This window comes from Mustela nigripes, chromosome 3 (assembly GCF_022355385.1).
Source record: "Mustela nigripes isolate SB6536 chromosome 3, MUSNIG.SB6536, whole genome shotgun sequence".
NCBI classification, from domain to species: Eukaryota; Metazoa; Chordata; class Mammalia; order Carnivora; family Mustelidae; genus Mustela; species Mustela nigripes.
This window is the reverse complement of record NC_081559.1, coordinates 96,439,920-96,464,070: the sequence shown is the minus strand read 5'-3', so window position 1 is coordinate 96,464,070 and position 24,151 is coordinate 96,439,920. Positions and strand designations below refer to the sequence as shown.

The following is a 24,151-nucleotide window of genomic DNA, read 5'->3' as shown; positions in this document are numbered from 1 at the left end:
TGCAACTTGTCTGAAATGGAGACATGAACAACAAGGGAGAGTGTGTGTAACAGGAATGATCAGTAAAAAGGAGGCCAGGGTCGGTAGGGACATGTGTGGCTAGATTTAGAAGTATTTAGATTTATACCATACCATTTCCAACAGCACTTTGTCCTTCCCATTCAACTTCTGGGTATCTATCTGAAGAAAATGAAAACATTGGCTTGAAAAGGTTTATTTATCCCTATGTTCACTGAAGTTACAATAGCCAAGATACGGAGGCAACCTAAGGGTCTACTGATGGATGAATGGATACATTAGCTATATATTCATATATATTCACTATGGAATATTACTTAACCACAAAAAAGAATGAGGCCTTGCCACTGGTGACAACATGGCTGGACCTGAAGAGCATTACGCTAAGTGAAATAAGTCAGATGGAAAAAGCCCTATACCATATAATCTCACTTACCATAGAATCTGAAAATGAAACAAAACAAAAAAATGAATAAGCCAAAACAGAAAACACACTCACACTCACAAATACAGAAAACAAACTGGTGTTCACCAGAAGGGTAAGGCTTCAAGGTAAAGATGAAGTTGGTAGAAGGGAACAGGTGGTACAAACTTTCAGTTACAAAATAAGTCATGGAAAGTAATGTTCAGCTTGAGGAATAAAGTCAGTAATATTCTAATAACTTTGTATGGTGACAGATAATAAGTGGACCTACTTTAATGATCACGTCATAATGTATAAAAGTATCAAATCACTCTGTTTCACACTTGAAACTAATATAAGGTTGTAGGTCAATTACAACTCAATAGAAAATAGTAAGGAAATAAATATGCTTGACTTCACTAAAAAACTTCCAGGACTCTGATTTCCACAGGTATCTAATATGGCAATCGAATCCTTGGTGAGATTCTATGAAGAACCAGGAGAGTAATGTTTGGATGCTCATCAGGTAGCAAGTACAGATTTCAGGGGTGATTTTCTGGATACCCAATTTCCTTTATTTCAAGCATGAGAATTCTCAGCAGTCCAATGGGAGAAATAGTTTTGGATAGATGTGACTTTGGGTACATTTTAAATTACATCATCTTGGTAACAAATGGTCCCAAAGGCTGACGTCCTAAATTGTGTATCTGATCCAAAGAATTTCTCTTTTAGAGTGGCTTTCTGTAACTGGCCCCATTTATATCTTCATTTCCAAAGCAAAGATACAGGAAAAATCAATTAGACAGTACAAATGAATAAATCCAGGTAAATACACATTCTGGCTTTCAGTGAGTCTGTGAATCTCCAGGGAATACTGAAGAGACATCATAAGACAACTCAATTTCTCTTAATAGGGACCATAACCCCAGAGTTGCTTTTTTTAAAAATTTTAATATTGCGCAATTGACTTTTTTTAATACCATGCTGTGCTCATAGCCTCTGTGGAAACTCAAACATTATTCAACAGGACAATTTCCTGAAAAACCTTTTGAAAGCGGTCACAGACTCTGACCCTGCTCTGGTGCCCTGGGTCTGCCAGCATGCTGTTTTATTACCTTTGGAAGCTTCTATGCCAAAACGCAGCCCAAGAATTAGAGCTGAAAGAAAAGAAGGTCCATAAAAATCATTTGCCGCCTGCTTTCAGGAAGAAAAACGGTCACTTTGCCATCAGCAATTCTATGCATCTTCGCTTCTCTCCCAACCTCATCTCCTAGCCTTTCAGTTGGCCAGGGTAATGGGTAAGAAATACAGATTTTGGATTTTTAAGAAAGGCCCACCGAAATCACTTATTTTACCCTTTGTCATACCAATGGGAAACCCCAAATGCCTAAATGACCGTCCCAGGACCACACAGCAAGGGGCAGCATCAAGACCTAAATAGCACACTGCAAGCAACGAACCAGGAATGTGCTAATAGTACAGCACAGTCAGCAAACCATCTGAACAGAGACCCTGATTGTACTGCTGAGTCCCCAAATGCCAGCCCCAGCAAGAGTAGGCCTCAGTCATATTTTGGAACAGAGCATGCCCTTTATTTTTAATTACATTATCCAAAGCATTTAGCTAAGAAAATGGCAATTTCCTTTTAGTTGTCGGTTGTTCTCTTTTGGTACCTTCCCTTATTTCCCTCCACCGTTCTCCCTGCCATGAATCCTTTGCAAATTCACCCTTGGTCAGGCAGCCTATGTCACTCTTACTTACGCTGAACTCCACCCTGACTTGAAAGGGTCTGTCTATCCTAATGAAATGCTTAACAACCTTCTCTGCAAACACCCCATTTCTAGCCTTGCAGATCAAGTTCTGATTGTTTCTAAAAGTGACTCAATGAGTCTAAACATTTTTCTATAACTCATTTTACACAAGGTGGAAAAGAAATAAATGCTTGTTATTTCAGGTATTGATTTTTATCATGGATTTTTTTTTTAACCCATCCTGGTCTCTTAATTCTTTTTTCAAAATGACAAGACATTCTTCCATTGCTTCTATTGATAAGGTCATCTGCAGCTCAAGATGCGGTTGGTAGCTAAAGGGAGTAAAATTGGGGGCAGAAATACCAATTTAGAGCCCTTCCCAGGCTGTGCACCCATCACACAGACATAACATAACTTAAAACTTCTTACAGTATGATTGAATCTTGAAAGAAGCATACAATAAATGTCTAGTGAAGCAAGCGCCCTTCCCAATATCTATCACTAACAATGCATTCCCATCTACTGTGTCCCCTTCTTTAACTTTCCAAGAGTATCTGTCTTTAAAATGTGTGCCCGCTTTAACCTTTGTACACCATAGATCCAGATGACATTTTAGTAGACTTCTTGACTTTTTTTCTTACCTGGACTTAGAAACAGAGCTGAGCTCATCCCTAATGAACACATAAGCCCTTAGTAATTTCTCTTCTTAAATCATCACTAATCCCTTCCATGGCTAGAAAAGCAATGTGACTGTCGATAATGGGCTACGTCGCTTAGTTACAGAGCTGACTACAACACCTCCAAAGGTCCCTTTGGTTTTGATGTAAATGAAGCTTCATGTTTGACGTGTTAAGTCTTAAGTTAAGTGCTATGAGAGATAGGAGGAAGGAGAAGACCTAGTTCTACAGGTCACAGACCCTAGGAATATGACTGGCCCTCACGAGAAAGTGAGACAATAAGCATGTGTAAATGAGTACTACCTGAGTGGAACCAGTACAGTGGTCATTCAGGGTGTTCCATGTCTAGAATATTCTACTGAAGCATTGTCTTTCTTAATTGGACTTGGCGGGAATAAAAACCAGAGCATCCCTAGGGTCTAAGTGAGGGATCACCCTTCTAGTAAAACTGGGTTAATGAAGTAATGGAGAATTGAGAGCTGAAATGGTCTTTCTTTCTCAGGCACATGGTGACAGCCAGTGAAAATCTAGGATTATCTCCACAGAGAGTAAATGTACAATACTTAATTAGTGAGCATTTAGTAAAGAGTGAACGCTAGAGCATCAAATCAGTCAGGTTCCCGAAAAGCAATCTCCAGAGGGCTCCTGGGCCATGAAACCAGCAAGAGGTGGCCAACCTTGACCAACCCTGTGACAGATGCTTTCATCTTAGATGTTCTCTCTGCCCTGAGACCCCAAGAGTATGCTTCTACCAACTACTTAACAATTTCAACCTATTCCTGATTCTTTGATTCCAGGGTACATTTCCATCCTCAGCTCTTTGTTGGTTTATGTATGAGGTCTAATTTGTAATTCAAAAGTATTCAATGTGCTATAGTTCCAACCTCTAAGAGGAAAAAAAAAATTACAGTTTGTATTTCCTCTTTTCAAAGAGGCACAGACAGCCTCTTTTCCTCAGAATTGGAAGGTAGAGGTGGGGTACTAGAACTTCCTGCTTGCTGCCAGGCCTCTAAATACAGAAGGTCAAGGGGCACCTGGGTGGCTCAGTTGGTTAAGAGGTCAGCTCTCGATTTCAGCTCAGGTCATGATTGCAGAGTCCTAAGATAGAGCCCTGCATAGGGCTCCGTGCTGAGCATGGAATCTGCTAGAGATTCTCTCTCTCCCTCTGTCTTCACCTTCTGCGCTCTTCTCTCTCTCTCTCTCTCACTCTCTCTCTGTTTCCCTCAAATAAATAAATATTTAAAAAAATAAATACGGAAGGCCAAAAAGAATGGGGGAGGCGGTAAGCAAATGAAAAAGAAAAAGAAAAAAAAAATCACCCATTTCAACTCCAGAGTTGCCCATATAGAAATACATAGAGTTTATATCCTAATAATCAATTTCTTAAAAAATAAACATACAAAAACACAAGTATGCTCAAACTCTAACAAGTTAGCGATTTTTTTCCATTAAAACTAAAATGAAATAGAAGGTCAGGGTAAATTACGCATTTCAACCTTCCTTCTGCAGAAAAAGGCACTTTATCATTTCTTACTGTGGGTATACTTCAGCCTCGACACATGTGTTTGTATTGAATGGGTCATTTATATTGTTGCCTGCTGGAGTTTTTCTACTTTCAACTTAGTAGGGAATATTTGGGATCTTTATTACTCTAAATAAATCTACAAAATGTCTCTCGCTTGAGGCTCTTTATTTTAATTTCAGATAAATAAATCATATTAGTTTCCTGGCCATCCTATTAAGATAAGCATGGACCTAAAAACAGCAAATGTGTTTGAAGCCCAATGTTTTCAGATTAAATAGGGGTAAATATCTCTGGATGACCCCCAAATCTGATTGACAGTAAAATATTTGGGGGGATTTTCTTGAAGGACATAAGCCTGTTTAAGCGAGAAGTATAATTATTTTCAAGGCATCCAGGGACCTGCTTGTACAACATGATTCAACTCAAGCTTCCCACGGCAGCAATAATAAATCCATCTTTAAAGTAGGGATGCATCCCCAGTTATCTTAGGGGGCAATTGTATATCTTTGTAGGTTGATCTAATGCCTTCATCTATGCTGTGCTTTATTAACTATAAAAAGCTCCCGAGCTGAATTTCTCATCATCTTACATGCAGTTATACTCAAAAGTCTTAGAGGCAGTTCAAATCACATCGATTCAGAAACTGATTCTTCCTTTGCCCTCAGGCCTTCAGATCTGCCCCTCCTTAAGAGTCATCTGGATTTCTGAAGTACAGTCTCCTAAAACTTGTTTTATAGATTCCTCCAACTAGTCCCACAGAAGGATTTTTACAAATATAAGTGAATTTTTTTTTTCAAACACCATTTGGAGTGAAGAGAAAGGGATGAGACCCATAAGGTTTTAGAGAGCCTATTTAAAGTATTTATTAGGTCAGGACCTAAATATACCTTTGGGTTAGCATCATCCTTTAATTTAAAGGGTGGATGAATTTGATTTTAAAGGGGAGATCACGTATATAAAATGAATGTAGAGTTTTACTCTGGCATTGTTGATGCCTCCTCTCCCCAGAAGACCTGAGTTCAAATAGCAGGCATCTCCCTAGGTAGTTAGACATGCAGAATGCCCTGAATAAACTATCATATGGATGAATCCTCAGGTACAAGGTTGATTACAAACCCGAGAGATCTTCCAGTTCCGTCAATCCAGATAAAATTTCTGGGCTTAGTTCAGTTAGACCTTCCTGCTACTGAACAAAAGTTACCTTAAAGACAAGCATGCCACTCCACCCAGGGATTCAGAGCTCTAAGACACCTAAATGCTTCCTTGTTCCTCTAAAGCAGCAGCATCAGGCTACAGTAAGCATCCTCTGGAATACGGATCAGCCCACCAGCCCCCCTGCACACGGTCCAGGGATGACCTAACTGTTGAAGCATGTGGCAATACCCAGTTTCCAGAGCTCTGATTTATTCTCCCTTATGCTGGGCAGAGGGCATGACTTAGAGGCAACACTCTTATCTCGGCAGGGGTTTTGAGACTGTCTGCATCTCTCAAACAACCCCTGGTGGGTAATTGAGAAGTGACATTGATGGGTTTCCAGGGTGGCCCTTGTGCTTACACTTGCCCTAGAATCCAGCTATGATTTAGAAATCCAGCCCAAGGGTTGAGAGGAGGGGAAGATGATGTAAAGCGTGCTAGCCCCCATCTCCTTTGACCCCGGCACAGTGAGACAGAGGTGCAGAGCTGGGAGACCATGTGCTCTTATTGAGTTGGCATTAGTATGAGGTTTGCTTTCAGAGTGTTTATTGCTATTACAGAGCACTGAGCTCTCTCTGTTTGCTACACATTCTATTCCCCAGAGATAGCCTCTTTTTCTCCTGAAGGGATTTAGAAAACAAATCACAGTTCTTATTTTATTTGGTGTCCACCATTAAGAATTCATGCAGAGCAGTCTTACTTGTAGCCAATTAAGATCTCCCAGTGGAAGTCTATGATTACAGCAAAAGCAACCTGTTTAATACTTGGCATCTCCTTAGTCTACATAAATTAACCCCATGAGGGTAGAGATGTGCTAATTCTTAAGATGGCTGGATAATTTGATTCAAAAATCCGAGATACATAGAGGGTAAGTCTTCAGGAGCCCTGGGCTTGACTTTTCTCAGGGCATATGTGCTTCTGCTTCTTAATTCTATTTTAAACTCTAAAAAGATTTCTAGATAACGCACGAAGAAACGACTTTTCTTTTCCCAGGGATAGACAGAGTAAGGGCATCCAGCCTCTCCGTAAGCAGTTTTAATATCACTCACATTTTATTGAAACCAAGATTAGAACTGAGATGAATTTTAGGCAGTCGTGGCAATTACTTCTGCCCACGCCCCCCCATCTGCCACCAAAATGTGTAAATATATTGAAATTATGGAAAACATGAATATTTGCAAGGTGGATCATTTCATTTCATTGTTCACTCTTAGATAAGCAGCATTTTGAATCATGGAAATAAAATATTTTTGTCCATTTTTCCCCTTACCTCTTTCCTTAGAATAAGAATCACAGATAAGCCAGAATGCAAAAGTCTATTTTAAAGAATTTTGGAAGCACAAAAATACCCCGAATCGCCAAAGCAATCTTCAGAAATGACAAAGCTGGAAGTAGCCCACTCTCAGATTTCAAGATACACTATAGAGTTGTAGTAATCAAAAAAATATGGTACTGGCACAAAGCAGACAGATGGATCAATGGAAGAGGATAGAGATCTCAGAAGTAAACCCATGTATTTATGGTCAATTAATCTATGACAAAGACGGCAAGAGTATACAATCTCTTCAATAAATGATGTTGGAAAAACTGGACAGCTACAGGCAAAAGAATGAAAGTGAACCACTTTCTTACACCATGCACAAAAATAAACTCAAAATGGTTTGAGGACCTAAATCTGAGACCTGAAGTCATAAAACTCTCCTAAGAAAACATAGGCAGTAGTCTCTTAGACACCATTCTTAGCAACATTTTTATGATTATGCCTCTTCCTGCAAGGGGAACAAAAGAAAAATCAACTACTGGGAGTTGACCAAAGTACAAAGCTGTTGTACCACAAAGGAACCATCCACAAAACAAAGAATGACCCACTGAATAGAAGATATTTGCAAATGATATATAAGATACTGGGTTAATATCCAACATATACTTTAAAAATACTTACACAATTCAACATCAAAAAAAAAAAAAAAACCCAAATAATTTGATTAAACATAGGCAGAGAATCTAAATGGAAATTTTTCCAAAGAAGACATATAGATGGCCAACAGACACATGAGAAAATGCTCTGCATCACTCATCATCAAGGAAATGCAAATCAAAACCATAATGAGATATCACCTTATGCCTGTCAGAACAGCTAAAACCAAAAGGAAATAACAAATTTTGGTGAAAATGTGGGGAAATGGAAACCCTTGTAAACTGTTGGTAGGAATATAAACTGGTACAAACAGTATAGAGGTTCCTCAAAACAATTAAAAATAGAAATACCATATGATCCAGTAATTCTACTATTGGGTACTGGAATTTCATTTACCCAAGGAAAACAAAAATGCTAACTTAAAAAGATATATGCACCCCTATGTTTATTGCAGCATTATTTATAACAGTAAATATGGAAGCTTCCCTAAGTGTCCATTGATAAATAATATATGATTTTACACAGACACATACACACACATACACATACACAGATACACTATGAAATATTATTTAGCCACCGAAAAATAATGAAATCTTGCCATTTGTTCCAAACATGGGTGAACCTAGAGGGCAGTATGCTAACTGAGAAGTCAGAGGAAAATGAATACCATATAATTTTACTTCTGTGTAGAATCTAAAAAATGAAGCAAACCAAACAGTCTGGAAACAGCCTCCTGCAGAGAACAAGATGGTGACTGTCAGAAGGGATGGGAGATGGGTGAAAAGGTTAAAGGGATCAAGAGGTACAAAGTTCATTTATAAACTATCTAAGTCAGGGTATATAAATACAGCATAGGGATTATAGTCATTAACATTGTAATAATGTGTGGTGACCAGTGGTAACTATCCTTATGGTGGTGAGCCTTTTGCAATGTACAGATTTGTTGAAACACTATGTTGTATACCTGAGACTAGTAACATTGTATGTCAATTATAATTCAACACTGGCTTCTTGAAGTTTGGATACACTAAAATTATAACTTTACTGTTGTAAGGGGTAGGCCTTAGGGGCTCTTATATCAACAAGGACCTATCCGTGGTTTTTAATTAGGCATCTTATTCCCTTTGAGGTTGTAGGAAACCATCACTTTTCCCCTCGAGGAAGAAGACGTTAAATGCTTTACTCGGGCCAACATAGCTTGTAATCAATAGTTGTTCAGATACTTGGAATTTGTTACTGAGGTTTAGACTGCCACTCAGGAAAATGGCGCTGAACTAGAAATTGTCTTTTCCTATGTTTACATTCCCCTTTTACTAAAACCTGGATTCCTAACTATTAGCTGATCTTTAATTATAGAACCCACCCTAGTACCAGTGAGGTAAAGGAAGAGAGAAGAAATAGTTACAACCACGTTTTTGTATATTCCATTATTGAACTGGAGAGATCACTATTTCTCAAAATGCACTCTTTGGAACTTTAATCAGACTAGATGCTGCAAGAAAGATGGGATTTTTTTTTTAAGAAGTCAAAGTTTTAGGGCGCCTGGGTGGCTCAGTGGGTTAAGCCGCTGCCTTCGGCTTGGGTCATGATCTCAGGGTCCTGGGATTGAGTCCCACATCGGGCTCTCTGCTCAGCAGGGAGCCTGCTTCCTCCTCTCTCTCTGCCTGCCTCTCTGCCTACTTGTGATCTCTCTCTGTCAAATAAATAAATAAAATCTTTAAAAAAAAAAAAAGAAGTCAAAGTTTTATTTTATATCCCATATTTGATATTCATAGCACATGTTAGCCATTTAAATGACTCCGTGAAGTTCTAGAATTCAAACATTTTAAAAGTTGGGTTTTCCTAGAATATCTCAAATTTGACCACAGGGTAACTGATTTGGGAAAAAAAAATCTGTAACAGCTACCCAGGGTATTCATTTTTCTTGGAATGTGCTTAAGAAAATGCTCATGGATCATTTAGATTACTGTCTTCAGCAGAGAGGAAAGAGGATTCTGACTTCTGGGAAATATGCGGAAAATGTCTGGAGACATTTTTGGTTGTCCCAACAGAGGGTTTGGTACTGGAATGTGGTGGGTAAGATAATGATAAACAACCTAAAATGCACAAGACAACCTTATTCCCATCCCCCAAGGTAAAGAATGGTCTGGCCCCAAATGTCAATAGTGCCTTGACTGAAATCCCTAGCCTTTTCAAATGGGACTCTGATCTGGGATTTGTGGGCCAGTAGTTGGCACTATGTATTCAGTAGATCTTGTCATTTAATTTTGGCCATGTAGACCTTATTCTTTATGTACAGCCTATCAATAACACTGTCTCCAATTCAAGCTATGAAAATCTGAAATGAACACTTGGATATTGTCTGGTTGAGTTATTAGCCAGCTGTTAAGTATCTTTGCTATTTTAGTGGTTTCTACTTATGTTCTTGGAAGCTTTCTATGATACATGCATTAAATACTACAAAATGATCCAGATGCATAATTAGAGAAAAATAAGATTAAACATGTATTTGTACATGTTATAGAAATGTTTTATCTTAACCATCATGGGTTTCAAATAATCCCAGTGTTCAGGAAACTTAAATACTAGCTTTACTGATAGCTTCTTTTTACAGAAAAGGAAACTCATTCCAGAGATGATATCCCTGTGGCCAGTTTGGGGAGGTCAGGCCAAGAGTCCATGGCTCCAAAATTCACAGTCTTCTTTCCATTTCTATAGTATTATGCCACTTCCATTTTTCACACTTAATTTCACATGTGATATGGAAGAGTCATTAACACCATAAATATTCATGAATTCAGTGTGTATCTTCCAACTGTTTGTGTTTGTTCTAAACTCTTAATCCAAAGCAGTGAATGGATAAAATTTTCTATCAAATGTTAGAAGAAAGATTTTTTCAGTAGCTGTTTTTTTACAATCTCTCTTGTCAGTCAGATATATTTAGCCAAATCAGAAATGGTAGCAGATGATATAAAAAGCATTAGGTATAAACCTTTTTCTCCTATTCTTAACTATACACACTAAAACATATGAACATACAGAAATTTAGCCTCCCATTTCAACAACTACTAGTAAACTAGTTGTTACTGGGAATGTTTCTTTTTCATCAAACATGGAGATACTGAGCAAAGAAGACCCACCCAGACTTGTGCTCAAGTCCTACTACACTAGGTTTTAAAAATTCTGACTCTACCTATTCAGATGAATTCACATGAGAGTTTTCTGTTGGTGTCAAAAAGTCTTTTTTGAGCTAAATGACTGCTCATTGCTAGATAGCTATATTTGAGCTTCAAATTCCTTTGCAATTTGAAAACCAGAGAAAGATTATAGGTCTATTTCAGTAGAATACTAAACAAGGCACCAAAATAACAAGTTATTCTAAGAGTATAATTAGGACAATGTATTTGTGTCACTGCAGATGTTTATGTTATAAGATACAACTACAACCTATTAAAGAGTAGTAGCCACCTCCATGAAAAAAAGGAAAGACTTATTTTTTGTATCTAATCTTATAACAAATCTTCATTGGTCCCAGTCTTTCATTATTAAGCAAGTAGCAATAGTATGCCATGTGTCTATCATGCATTTGATCAATCCTCAAACATGGTAGCCATAAATTAATGCTGAATAAAATTATTTTTAGAAATCTAAGTATTCAGGATTTATCTAAGTTATATGTAGGTTGAAATATAAATGAAAGACCATCAGTTAAGCCTAGTAGCAATGATAATAGCCCACTCCATGAAAATTGTAGCAACTACAAATCAAAGGCATAATACAAATCAGAAAAAAAGTTTATACTGTCTTATGGGAACGTTTATTTAACTTCAGACAATCCAATTGTGCTTGAGTACATGACATGCTATTCCTATAAGCCTCTACACATCATAGATTGTCCCTAATTTAAGAAAGTACTTTAAAAATTTAATCATAACCAGTAAGAATTTCCCCACACTGCTCACTGTAGGCTCACTGGCATAGCTTTCACCCAAAAGTAATTTGGCTAGAATTGCAGTTATGACATTGTACTAACCATCAAAAAGTCTACTACTTCAAGTCAGCCAAGATCTGTTTATAAAATATAATCAGGGATAATTTCATGATTCAATAAATAGTGTATAAATTTGCTACTATTGATTTTCATTTTCTTTTCAATAAGACCCATTTCCGTCTTCTCCCTGATAGTTTTTCTGACTATTCAAATGTCATTATTGCCCTTTATTGTTATTCAAATGAAGATTTTTTATTAGATCCTCTGCCACTATGTATAAGCCTTTGCTTCTTCAGCAGCAATAATTCTATTTCTGAAGAAAAATAGAAGTGATAGCACACAAAGCTCTGAGCTCTTACTTTATGTTAGGTTAAGCCTATGCCTGAAATTATATTTTCATTTAATCCAATCCAAGAAGACCAAAAGGTTTTTATTAGCTACCTTATCAAAGAAGGAAAACATTCTTTTCCATGCAGGTTTTTTTGGTTCAAAGACCCATGGAACTCTACTCCTCCCCAAGGATGTATATAAGACATGCTTACTGACCAAATTAAAGTCTAATTTCTTTCTTCAGATGGTATTCATCATTTTTTGTGTATACTTTTTCTTTCAAAAGATAATATTTGGAAAACCAAATATTCTATATAAAGAGTTGGAAGTAAATTATATAATTCAGTTAAATAACATTTTGCACCTTGGAGGAGATCTATGCGAAATATAACTTGATACATAACTATAAATAAATTGTGGCTGTCTTCATTAATAAAATACACTGGTTTACAAAAGAAAACTTTACCAACACCATTTATAGCTCTCAAAAACACATCTAACAGTATCACACAGAGGTATATAAAATTAACTTGTATGTCTGCTAGCAGGAAGCAGACTTAAAAATTATTTACTTTTGTTATACCCTACTTTTTCCATACAGAGAAATAGAAAGTCTACTGCTATAGGCACAGATCTGTTCTTTAGCAGGGAAACTAATACAAAGGACAAAACAAATGAAATTATTAGGCACTAAGACTAAGAACTACAATCCTTCAGAGAGGACAGATTTCAGGGTTATTAGGATTTGTTATAAGATGCCTGAAGGGGCGCCCTGGATGGCTCAGTGGATTAAAGCCTCTGCCTTCAGCTCTGGTCATCATCCCAGGGTCCTGGGATCGAGCCCCACGTTGGGCTCTCTGCTCAGCAGGGAGCCTACTTCCCTCTCTCTCTCTCTCTGCCTACTTGTGATCTCTCTCTCTCTCTCTGTCAAATAAATAAAACCTTTAAAAAAAAAAAAAAGATGCCTGAAAAAGGGGCAGCCTAGCCTGGTACAGAGACTGATGGTGATACATTTGGATAAGGTTGGCAAGAAAGCCACAGGGTGAGCAAAGCTTTACCCACCCTGTCTGGGTACATGGAGAGTACTCTCCTCCATGCTGCCAAGAATTAAGAAATCATGGCCTTCAGGGGCTTACTGACCCTGGGGAGACAAAGCTAATTACATTAAACAATTCTGGTACAATGTGAGCCATCATGTAATTAAACCCTAGCATAGTTGTTCCAAATAACAGGAGCTATAGTAATTTAGGAAAAGGAATAGCAGATCCCATTGGAGCATGGACGCAGAGCATGAGCACCAGGGCCCTAACAATCTAGAAAATAACAACGCAATCCTTTCAATCAGCCTCAATTCCCGAGAGGCCTGAGGGAACGAGACACTTGAGAATACGCCTTTTATGATATTAACCTCTTTATCCAGTTTACCTGCACCAATGTTCTCCCATACCTTTCTTCACCGAGCATCAGAACTCACCACACAGAACGAAAAATGAAACACGAGAGGCCTATAGAACAGCGTTCTTAAAATACTCTCCATTCATATGAAGAGAAGCAGACATTTTAAGTAGCTGTATTCAACTTTTCAATTACATAAAAGTCTTAATCTTTAAGCAGGCAAGGGTCAGAGAATTGGATTCTAGTTTCCACAATGAAAGTTATATGGCTTTGGACAAATTAATTTCTTGACCTTGACAAAGTGTCATGATTTCCACCATCCTCCTGGCTCTGAGCAGGCCCTTGACTCAAGGACAACTCCTGGCACTGTTGCTTTACTTTGATTAAAGGAGTACAAGTTCCTAAGGTGCCTCTGGTGACTTGCTTCCAAAGGTGTTTTGACACTAAGGGCAAGAAGAGAAAGTATGCCGACTCCCCTCCCTGCCTCGGTGATCAACACGGAAGATAATCAAGGCTGCTCTGAGTTCTAGGCATGCATTTCACTCACCTCCATAGATTTCTGTGTTGTTCCTCGAGCTGAGTTAGAAGATGCTCAATGTATTTATTGGAGTCCATGTATTCCTGCATATGCAGACACACAAAGACAAATAAAGCCTCATTACAATCGTCGCCAGAATTCAGACTACCTATCTTTACAGGAAAGATTTTTGACAAGATAATCCCTGGTCCCTCTCAGTTCTAGGAATCAGGGTATCTGTAACGAATATGCAGAGTTCCTTGGAGATGTCCTTGGATCATTCTATAAACAGAGAACCGGAAGTTCTATAGAGTCAGCATGAAAACCCTCTGATTCACAGAAGAAAGCTACATTTCCTAGTTATCTACACTGTGGTCCGCATATTCTACCATATAAAAATAAGCAAGCCAAGGGCTCCTGGATGGCTCAGTCATAAGAGGCTGAGTCTTGATTTTGGCTCAGGTCATGATCTCAGGATCCTGAGATCAAGCCCCACGGAGGGCTCTGTGCTCAGCAGGGAGTCTCCTTGAGGATTCTCTCTCTCCCTCTGCCCAGCCAGCCTCATGCTTGTGAGCTCTCTCTCTCAAAATAAATAAATAAATAGAGGGGTAAATTGATAAATAAATAAGCAAGAAAGCGAACAAGCCAGTGTTGCTGCTGACCTTAGAAAATAAAAATAAAAAAGGCAAGACAGGTCTTGATTACAGTGATCTTAGGATATTTGCTTACTAGTAAAAATGCTACTTTTGAACTATATAAAATGCTTGATATATTCACTGGGCACATTGTTTACATGGATGAAATGTGTCCATTTTCCTGTATTTCCTTATATAAAAACATAGTCTACTTTGTTTTGGGGGTTTGTGGGTTTTTTTGTTTGGTTTGGTTTGGGTTTTTGTTTTTGTCTTATAGAAAAAGAACCTGGCTTCTAGGAAGCTATGAAAGCAAGGTATATTTTTTTAAATGTGTAAATTTTTGCCAATCAAACCGTATTTTTAAGAAACATTTCTGAAACATAAGGAATACCTTTTAACATAGATTTATAGAAGTCCATAGGTTATTAAATACAATTTTTTAAAATTAGTGATTTCTGCAAATGAGGTTCATATGCAACAGCTTCAGTTGCTGATTATGGAGCAAAATACAATGTGTAAAATTTTTCATGATTGATTTCCTCCTGAACCCGATGCTTCTTCTACTTTCTATTTGAACATCTAGCCCACAGTCCTGTGTCTCTAGTACATCTGCCTTAGATGGACTAGGGTACAATGGTTTCAGTGTTAAAGGTGCCCATGAAAGTTACTGTTTTGTTTCTTATGGATTTGAGATAAACCAGGAAATTTGATTAATACTGATTCATTCTGAAATAGATTTGTTTTCATTGAGTGCTGTATATAATCGCTTGCTCCTAAAAGTGTATATCCCTTATAATGGGGGATCGTGGAAAACACACAGTAAGAATTGAGCTGATACTTTGGAAAAAGTCCTTTCCTGAGTTTCTAGACCTGGATCGACCCATTTACCTTTTTTTTTTTTTTTTTTTTTTTTTTTTTACTTTCTATAATATTTCAATTAGGCTAAACAGCACACCATATCTTTACCTAGCTAAAACTGCTGTTCTCTAATGGTATAAGGTTGTTGCAGATAATTAGCTGAAGAGTTTTATTCTTATTAAATAATATTCTTCTTCAAGTTAATTATATAAAAAAGACCATTAGTCATATCAAAATGAAAGCAGAAATCTGTTAATGCAGAAAATTATAATAGTTTGTATGTATGGTACTGAGTATTCTTTCTGATCACAATTTAAAGAAGATTAAGAACCCTCAAAGTTATCAAAGACATTACTTTTCAAATACATCCATCAACATTTTTAAACACTGTTTCCAATTAGAAACAAATGCATAAATCTCAAAGTCATTCATCTATTCTTTATTTAATTGCTTTTCAAAATGTATTATACTCCAAATGCTATTCTAAATTTCCTTCACAGAGTAATAACCAAGAGGGCAAAAGTTCCTGCTCTCAAAGAGCTTATAGTCTGCAGACAAAGATGTAACAAATGAACACACGGACTCCTGAGTGCTGATATGCTATGAAGGAAACAGGAGGGACGAGAGAATCTAAATGAGGAAGGGTCACGATCCTTACAGAAGGTGGTTGGATGGAGACCCTGGGCAAATGATATTAAGCTAAGACCTGGAAAAGAAAAAGGAGGTAAGCATATAGAGAAAAGAGGGATGAGGGAAAGGAAATAGCTTCTGCAAAGACTCCAATATGCGGTACTTGAGGAACAGAAAGGAAGCTAGTGAGGCTAGGCCCAGAGTGACTGGAGTGTGGCGTCTAGAATACAACTGGTGAGCTAAGCAGGGCCAAATCATGAACAAGCTCTGGAAAACTGTTTGGACTAAAACCAATGGATTTGTTATTTTGTTGACTTTTCTCAGCTCAAGGCAGAGGATGAAGCTGAAAAGTGTGAGGACTGCAGATAAGATCTTTGGATCAAGATTTAGGTTCAAATCCTGGTTTCGGTGCTTACTCGCTCTGTCCTTGGGTAAAATTGTTTAGTCTCTCTAAGACTTATTTCCTTATCTTCAGAGAGAGTATTAATAGTCAGTTCACAGTGTTATAAGAATTTAATAGTTTAAGTAAGCATGTATTACAGTGTCCACTAAGCACAGACTTTGTCATCATGTCACTCACCTCTTCTCATAGGCAAATTACTTCACAATGTGAAGGTGAGATCCATTTTTTTCTCATCTTACCCAATATCAGGATTTTAAGCACATGCTTCTAATATTACAGTTGCTGAATATTAGAATAGGAAGTTAGAGATGAATAGTAACAAAACAGATTTTCAACCATTAAATATAGGTGTCACTGAATTAGGATTTATAAGCTATTTCAAGTAACAATACTGGCAGCTTCTGTAACTTCACCCACATCCAGATGGCCAACAGACACATGAAAGGATGCCAATGTCACTCATCCTCAGGGAAATGCAAATCAAAACCACAATGGGATATCACCTCACACCAGTCAGAATGGCTAAAAAAAAAACAACACAAGAAACACATGTTGGCGAGGATGTGGAAAAAAGAACTCACTTGCGCTATTGGTGAGAATGCATGCAAACTGTGCAGCCACTGTGGAGAACTATATGGAGGTTCTTCAAAAAATTCAAAATAGAATTATCTTATAATCCAGTAATCACACTACTGGGTATTTATGCAAAGACTACGAAAACACTATTTTGAAAAGATATATGCACCCCTATGTTTATTGCAGCATTATTGATAATAGCCAAGTTATGAAAGTAGCCCAAATGTCCACGGATAAATGAACGGATAAAGAAGAGGTGACAGATATATGCAATGGAATACTACTCAGCCATAAAGAAGAAATGAACTCTTGCTATTTGCAACAACATGTATGGATCTAAATGGTACAATGCTAAGCAAAATACGTCAGTGATAGAAATAGAGAACACACTGCTGGTTACCAGAGGGAAGGTGGGTAGGGGTGGATGAAATAGGTGAAGGGGATTAAGAGTACACTTACCATGATGAGCACTAAGTAATGTATAGAATTGTTGAATTACTATATTGTATACCTGAAACTAATATAACACTGTACATTAACTATGCTCACATTAAAATTTAAATTTAAAATTTTTAAAATTAAATTTAAAATGAATTTTTTAATGAAATAAAAAATGAAAATTTAAAATTAAAAAAATATATATATACATGAATAATATAAAGAGTCCCACTAACTGCTACATGATACTGAGATAAGCTAGGTGGGAGTGCTCCATAGTATCTGGGTAGGATATCCCTGGGTCAAGCCAGGAAACCATTACCTGCATGAATACCAGAGTGTGTTGTTGTAAGGTGAAATGAAGAAGTCAAATCTTATTCAGGAGACCGGAGTTATTGGGGGGGGAAAAAAGTCAACTCGTGTAAAGGCCTCCTGGCCTATTATTTTCATCTTAACTAAAACTTACACAAAACTTCATTGTGTTAGGCATTGTGCTAATAAGCACTTTCATAATATTTTCTAATTTAATCTCAATAACCCCATAAGGTAGATACTAGTATTACCTGCATATTGAAAGTGAGGTAACAGACTTCCAGTGTCATATTGCAAGGAAAAGGCAGAGCCAGGATTTGAATCCTGCTATGAATGCAGTCCAGAACCACTCTGTGTGACCATCCTGCTAAACTTTTCATCCCCACTCTCTATGTATATGCTATTCCTTTTGCCTAGAACACTTAACCAAAATAACAATAGTGGTAACAGTAATAAAATATACTATTAAAATTAAATAAACAAAATAGTTCTGCCCATTTTTCCATAAAACTAATTATAGTGATAACTATGAGGTCTTAACCCATGTAATAAGGGGAAAGAAACTAGGATTATGAATTTTCCCTCTTTTGAGCTTTAGTTTTCTCCATAGCATTCTCCCTTCTAACATCCAATATGTTTTACTTGACTATTTTTTGGTAACACTTATACTCCACACTCATCTCTCCCCAACCACACACATACACATACACACACACACATACACATACCTGCACACACACGGCTAACTGAAATGAATTGAGGAATAAAAAAGTATGATGCTTACATATACTTTCTGTTTAATGAATTAATTTTTACTCTGGCTTAAAGAATTTAAGCAACATCGTCACACATTTATTGTTTCTATTCCCTGAATTGGAAAAAAATAGTTAACTAATAAGAAATTGCTCATTTTATAAGAATAAAATCAGATCATGCCACTGTGAACCACTATTATCCAACCAGCTGGAGATTAACTCCAAGGAAACAATAGGTGGTGAGGGCAGTGGAGCTGCAGGGGTTCACAGTGAGCTACAGTCATATCAACTGCAACATTGTAGCTACTACACCTACAGCAAGAGCTTGGGGATAAAGCACAAACAGGATGTTGTAACAGGATCTCCAGTATTCCAAAGTATCAAAGGCACAGACACAAAGAAAGGGCATGGCAAGATCTCACCTCACTAGAACATAGTTCTCCAAACTGCCTGAAAGACACTGGATATTTGGGAGAGCTTAGACAAAATTTTTTATAAATGCAGATTGGGGAGCACCTACGTGGCTCAGTTGATTAAGCATCTCCTTTCAGCTCAGGACTGAGCTCCATATTGGTCTCCCTGCTCCATGGGGAGCCTGCTTCTCCTTCTCCCTCTGCTCCTCCCCACCTTAGCTCTCCCTCTCTGTCTCTCTCGAATAAATTAATTAACTAAATCTTTAAAAGTAAATAAATAAATGCAGATGGACAGGAAGTAGAATGTATGCTCTCTGTTGGCTAAATCAGATCTGGATGGATCACTTCAGAATAAGCACATTGAAAACATACAATAAAAAAACCCATAGCAAAGAATGAAAGGACAAAAAATAGAGAACATCACCCTCAGTCAGAAGATGGGGTGTCACTCTTGAAAATGATTAAGAAAAACATGAAAGCATTATAGAAAAATCTTAACATGCTCAATAGTTTCCATAAAGGCACAGACCCTCTGAAACATGTGCAGAAAGCTGTAAGGGGGTTAAAAAAAATGGGGGCTGAGATGAAAAGATAGCCAATTTAACTTTTTAAAAAATTTTTTTAATTTTTTATAAACATATATTTTTATCCCTGGGGTACAGGTCTGTGAATCACCAGGTTTACACACTTCACAGCACTCACCAAAGCACATACCCTCCCCAATGTCCATAATGCCAATTTAACTTTTTTAAAGATGTTATTTATTTTAGAGAGAGAGAAAGTGCATGCATAAGCAATAGTAGGGGGAGGGGCAGAGGGAGAGAATCTTTGTTTTTGTTTTTAAAGATTTATCTATTCTACAGAAAGAGACAGTGAGAGAGGGAACAGAAGCAGGGTAAGTGGGAGAGGGAGAAGAAGGTTTCCCACTGAGCAGGGAGATTGATGCAGGGCTCAATCCCAGGATCCTGGGACCAGGACCTGAGCAGAAGGCAGACACTTAAGGACTGAGCCACCCAAGTGCCACAGAGCAGGAGAAAATTTTAAGCAGATTCCCCACTGAGCTTGGAGCCTACCTGGGGCTCAATCTCATGACCCTGAAATTGTGATTGGAGCCAAAACCAAGAGACTGACAACTGAGCCACCAGCCACCATGATAGCCCAATTAATTTTTATAAAACAGGACAAGCTGAAGTAAAAAAATTAAATAAAAAGGTACTTGGGTGAGCTAAGAATTTCAAGGAAATATACACTGCAAAAGCAAAATTTCAACCTGTTGATCCCCACTATACTTTTTATTATGGGGTGACTCTCCCCTCCATGGACTGGTACCTTAGCAAAATGCAAGCAATTGATTTTGCTTTATTAGTATGGAACTAGTCACACAAATGAAGTCTACTTCTCAAGTCTCTCATTGTTTTATTAGTATGGAACTAGTCACACAAATGAAGTCTACTTCTCAAGTCTCTCATCTAGAAACAATTCAGACTGGGTACTTAAATACTCACTAACTTTTCTGCCCCTTCTTTAGTAGGATTCACTTTGTGAGGACTGAAACTGCTGTGACTAGAGAAAAACATACACACATCTCCTCATTATCCTTGATGCCAATGTTCACCATGTGCAACACAGCTTACCCATGAAGACTGTCACTTTCCCAAGTATCGCTCTGCCCAGCATGTACTTCCCATGCCACTCACCACAAGGACTTCATTCAAAGTAATTAACTTGTTAAACATTCTATTCTACTCATTTTCTTTATGGGGAAAAAAAAATACAACACCTTAGATACCTAAGGGGAACTGACAGTAAAAGTACAAACATAGTCCTGCAAAAGACAAATGTAATTTAAGTTAATGAAGAAAAGATAAAGATGAAAAGAGAGACACAATTGATATTGGTTCAGAAAATGTAGGTTTGTCTGACAATTATGGCTCTTGAGTATTTCACAAGATTTGGAATGGAAATAATGATCAAAGAGATAATTAAATAAATATTTCAGAACAGAGGAAAAAAAGAGACTTGAATATGTGCATCAAAAGGGCTCATCCAGAGGAGACAAGATGGTCGAAGAGTAGCAGACTGAGATGACAGCAGGTTTTAGGAGTTCAGTTAGATAGTTATCAAACCATTCCAGACACCTACAAGTCCAACATAGATTGAAGAGAAGAAGAGCAGCAAATCTAGAAACAGAATATTGACCACTTTCTGAAATGTAGGGCAGGTGGAGAAGTGAATCCGAAGCCATGGGAAGATAGACTGTGTGGGGAGGGGCCAGCTCCTGGCAAGCAGCAGAGTAATGGAGCACAAAATCAGAACTTCTAGTAGTCATCTCCACTGAGGGACATCACTCCAGAGGCTAAGCAGGGTTGGAGTCCTCACGGGGAAAGTGTGGTCTCAATTCCCACAGAAGGATCGAGGGTGTCTGAATGTAGCAGAGCTCACAGGTATCAGAGCGGGGAAACCAGCTACAGAGATGGAGCCAAGGAGTGAGATCTCAGCTCAGGGTGACCTTAAACTATGATCTGTGGCACAGTCGGATCCCACAAGTGGCAGATCCAGGGAAACCAACCTTCAAGGGCAGAGCGGCAGGATCTGCTGGGTTTGGAGACTCCAGGCTGGGCTGTGTGCCAGAGACAGAGACAGGGGCTGTGTGCTAGATCACAGGCCAGGTGAGCTCAGAGTGTGGCCAGAGACCAGGAAGACAGGAGTGATTGAGCGCTTTTCTCCGAGGGCGCACTGAGGAGTGGGGCCCCGAGCTCTCGGCTCCTCTGGGCCAGAGATTGAAAGGCCACCATTTTCATTCCTGTCCTCTAGAGCTCTACAGAAAGTGTTCAGGGAACAAAAGCTCCAGAGAGTGAACCTAAACAGATTACTTAGCCTGGCCCCTGGCAAGGATGGTGAAATTCCAACTCGGGCAAAGACACCTGAGAATCACTGCAACAGGCCCCTTGCCAAGAAGATCAGCAAGAACATCCAGCCAAGACCAAGCTCACTGCTCAATAAGAACTGTAGAATTCCAGAGGAGGGGAAAGCAAAGCATGGAATTCATGGCTTTCTCCCCATGATTCTTTAGTCTTCCAAAGTTAATTAATTTTTTAAAATTTTATTTTTTTCTTATTCTAATTTTTAACTTTTCTTCTTTCTTCCTTTAACCATTTTTAACTAGTTTATCTTGACAATAACTTTCTAAAAACAAATATCGTTAAACCATCATTATAGTCATATTTTATCCTTCATTGTATCTAACTTAACTTTTGTAAACAAAAGTTCATATATTCTTATCTGGATAAAATGACAAGGTGGAAAAACTCAACACACACACACACACAAAAAGAATAAGAGGCAGTATTGAAAGCTAGGGCCCTCATCAATACAGACATTGGTAATATGTCAGATCTAGAGTTCAGAATGACGATTCTTCAGGTGCTAGCTGGGCTCAAAAAAGGCATGAAGATATTAGAGAAACCCTGTCTGGAGAAATAAAAGCCCTTTCTGGAGAAATAAAAAAGTAAAATCTAACCAAACTGAAATTTAAAAAGCTATTAATAAGGTACAATGAAAAATGTAGACCCTTACTGTTAGGATAAATGAGGCAGAAGAATTAATGATATAGAAGACCAAATGACAGACAATAAAAAAGCTGAGCAAAAGAGAGACAAACAACTACTAGACCACGAGGGGAGAATTTGAGAGATAAATAGTACCATACGTGGAAACAATATTAGAATAATTGCGATTCCAGAAGAAGAAGAAAGAGAGAGGGGAGCAGAAGGTATATTGGAGCGAATTGTTATAGAGAATTTCCCTAATATGGCAAAGGGAACAAGCATAAAAATCCAGGAGGTGCAGAGAACCCCCCTCAAAATCAATAAAAATAGATCCACACTCTGTCATCTAATAGTAAAAATTAAAAGTCTTAGTGACAAAGAGAAAATCCCCAAAGCAGCCCGGGATGAGAAGTCTGTAGCATACAATGGTAAAAATATTAGATTGGCAGCAGACTTAACCGCAGAGACCTGGCAGGCCAGAAAGAACTGGCATGATACATTCAGAGCACTAAATGAGAATAATATGCAGCCAAGAATACTATATCCAGCTAAGGCTATCATTGAAAATAGAAGGAGAGATAAAAAGATTCCAGGACAAACAAAAACTAAAAGAATTTGTAAACACAAAACCAACCTTACAGGATATATTGAAAGGGGTCCTCTAAGCAAAGTGAGAGCCTAAAAGTAGTAGATCAGAAAGGAACAGAGAGAATATATAGTAACATTACCCTTACAGGCAATACAATGACATTAAATTCATATCTTTCAATAGTTACTCTGAATGTAAATGGGCAAAATGTCCCCAACCAAAAGACACTGGGTATCAGAATGGATAAAAAAGCAAAACTCACCAATATGCTGTTTAAAAGAAACTCATTTTAGACCCAAAGGCACCTCCAGATTTAAATTGAGGGGGTGGAAAACAATTTATCAGATCAATTATATTTTAAGCCAAAGACTATAATAAGGAATGAGGAAGGACACTGTATCATACTCAAAGGGTCTGTCCAACAAGAAGATCTAGCAATTTTAAATATCTATGCACCTAATATGGGAGCACCCAACTATATAAACCAATTAATAACAAAATCAAAGAAACAAACAAAAAAAAATCAGAGAAACACATTGACAATAATACAATAATAGTAGAGGACTTTAACACCCCCATCACTGAAATAGACAGATCATCCAAGCAAAAGATCAACAAGGAAATAAAAATCTTAAATGACACACTGGACCAGATGGACATCACAGATATATTCAGAACATTCCATCCCGAAGCAACAGAATACACATTCTTCTCTGATGCACATGGAACATTCTCCAGAATATATCACATCCTGGGTCACAAATCAGGTCTCAACCAATACCAAAGGACTGGGATCATTCCTGCATTTTTTCAGACCACAATGCTCTGAAGCTAGAATTCAGTCACAAAAGGAAAGTTGGAAAAGAACTCATATACATGGAGGCTAAAGAGCATCCTACTAAAGAATGAATGGGTCAACCAGAAAATTAAAGAAGAACTGAAAAAAAATCATGGAAACAAAGAATAATGAAAACACAACTGTTCAAATTCTGTGGGACACAGGAAAGGCAGTCCTGAGAGGAAAATATATAGTGATACAAGGCTTTCTCAAGAAACAAGAAAGGTCTCAAATATACAACCTAACCTTACACCTGAAGGAGCTGAAGAAAGAACAGCAAAGAAAGCCTAAACCTAGAAGGAGAAGAGAAATAATAAAGATCAGAGCAGAAATCAATGAAATATAAACCAAAAAAAAAAAAAATAGAAAAAATCAACAAAACTAGGAGCTGGTTCTTTAAAAGAATTAATAAGATTGAAAACCCCCTGGCCAGA

The 24,151-nt window shown here is 37.8% G+C and overlaps 1 protein-coding gene across 4 annotated transcripts in view; it reads right to left on the bottom strand.

The window, feature by feature from the left end:
• Positions 1-24,151, bottom strand: part of NCKAP5 (NCK associated protein 5) — a 949,833-nt gene that overhangs the window by 596,447 nt on the left and 329,235 nt on the right. For all 4 annotated transcript variants that reach the window (XM_059394413.1, XM_059394410.1, XM_059394408.1 and 1 more), the window contains one exon: positions 13,753-13,826. In XM_059394413.1, the coding sequence (XP_059250396.1) occupies positions 13,753-13,826 (74 nt within the window). The remainder of the gene's footprint in view (positions 1-13,752; positions 13,827-24,151) is intronic.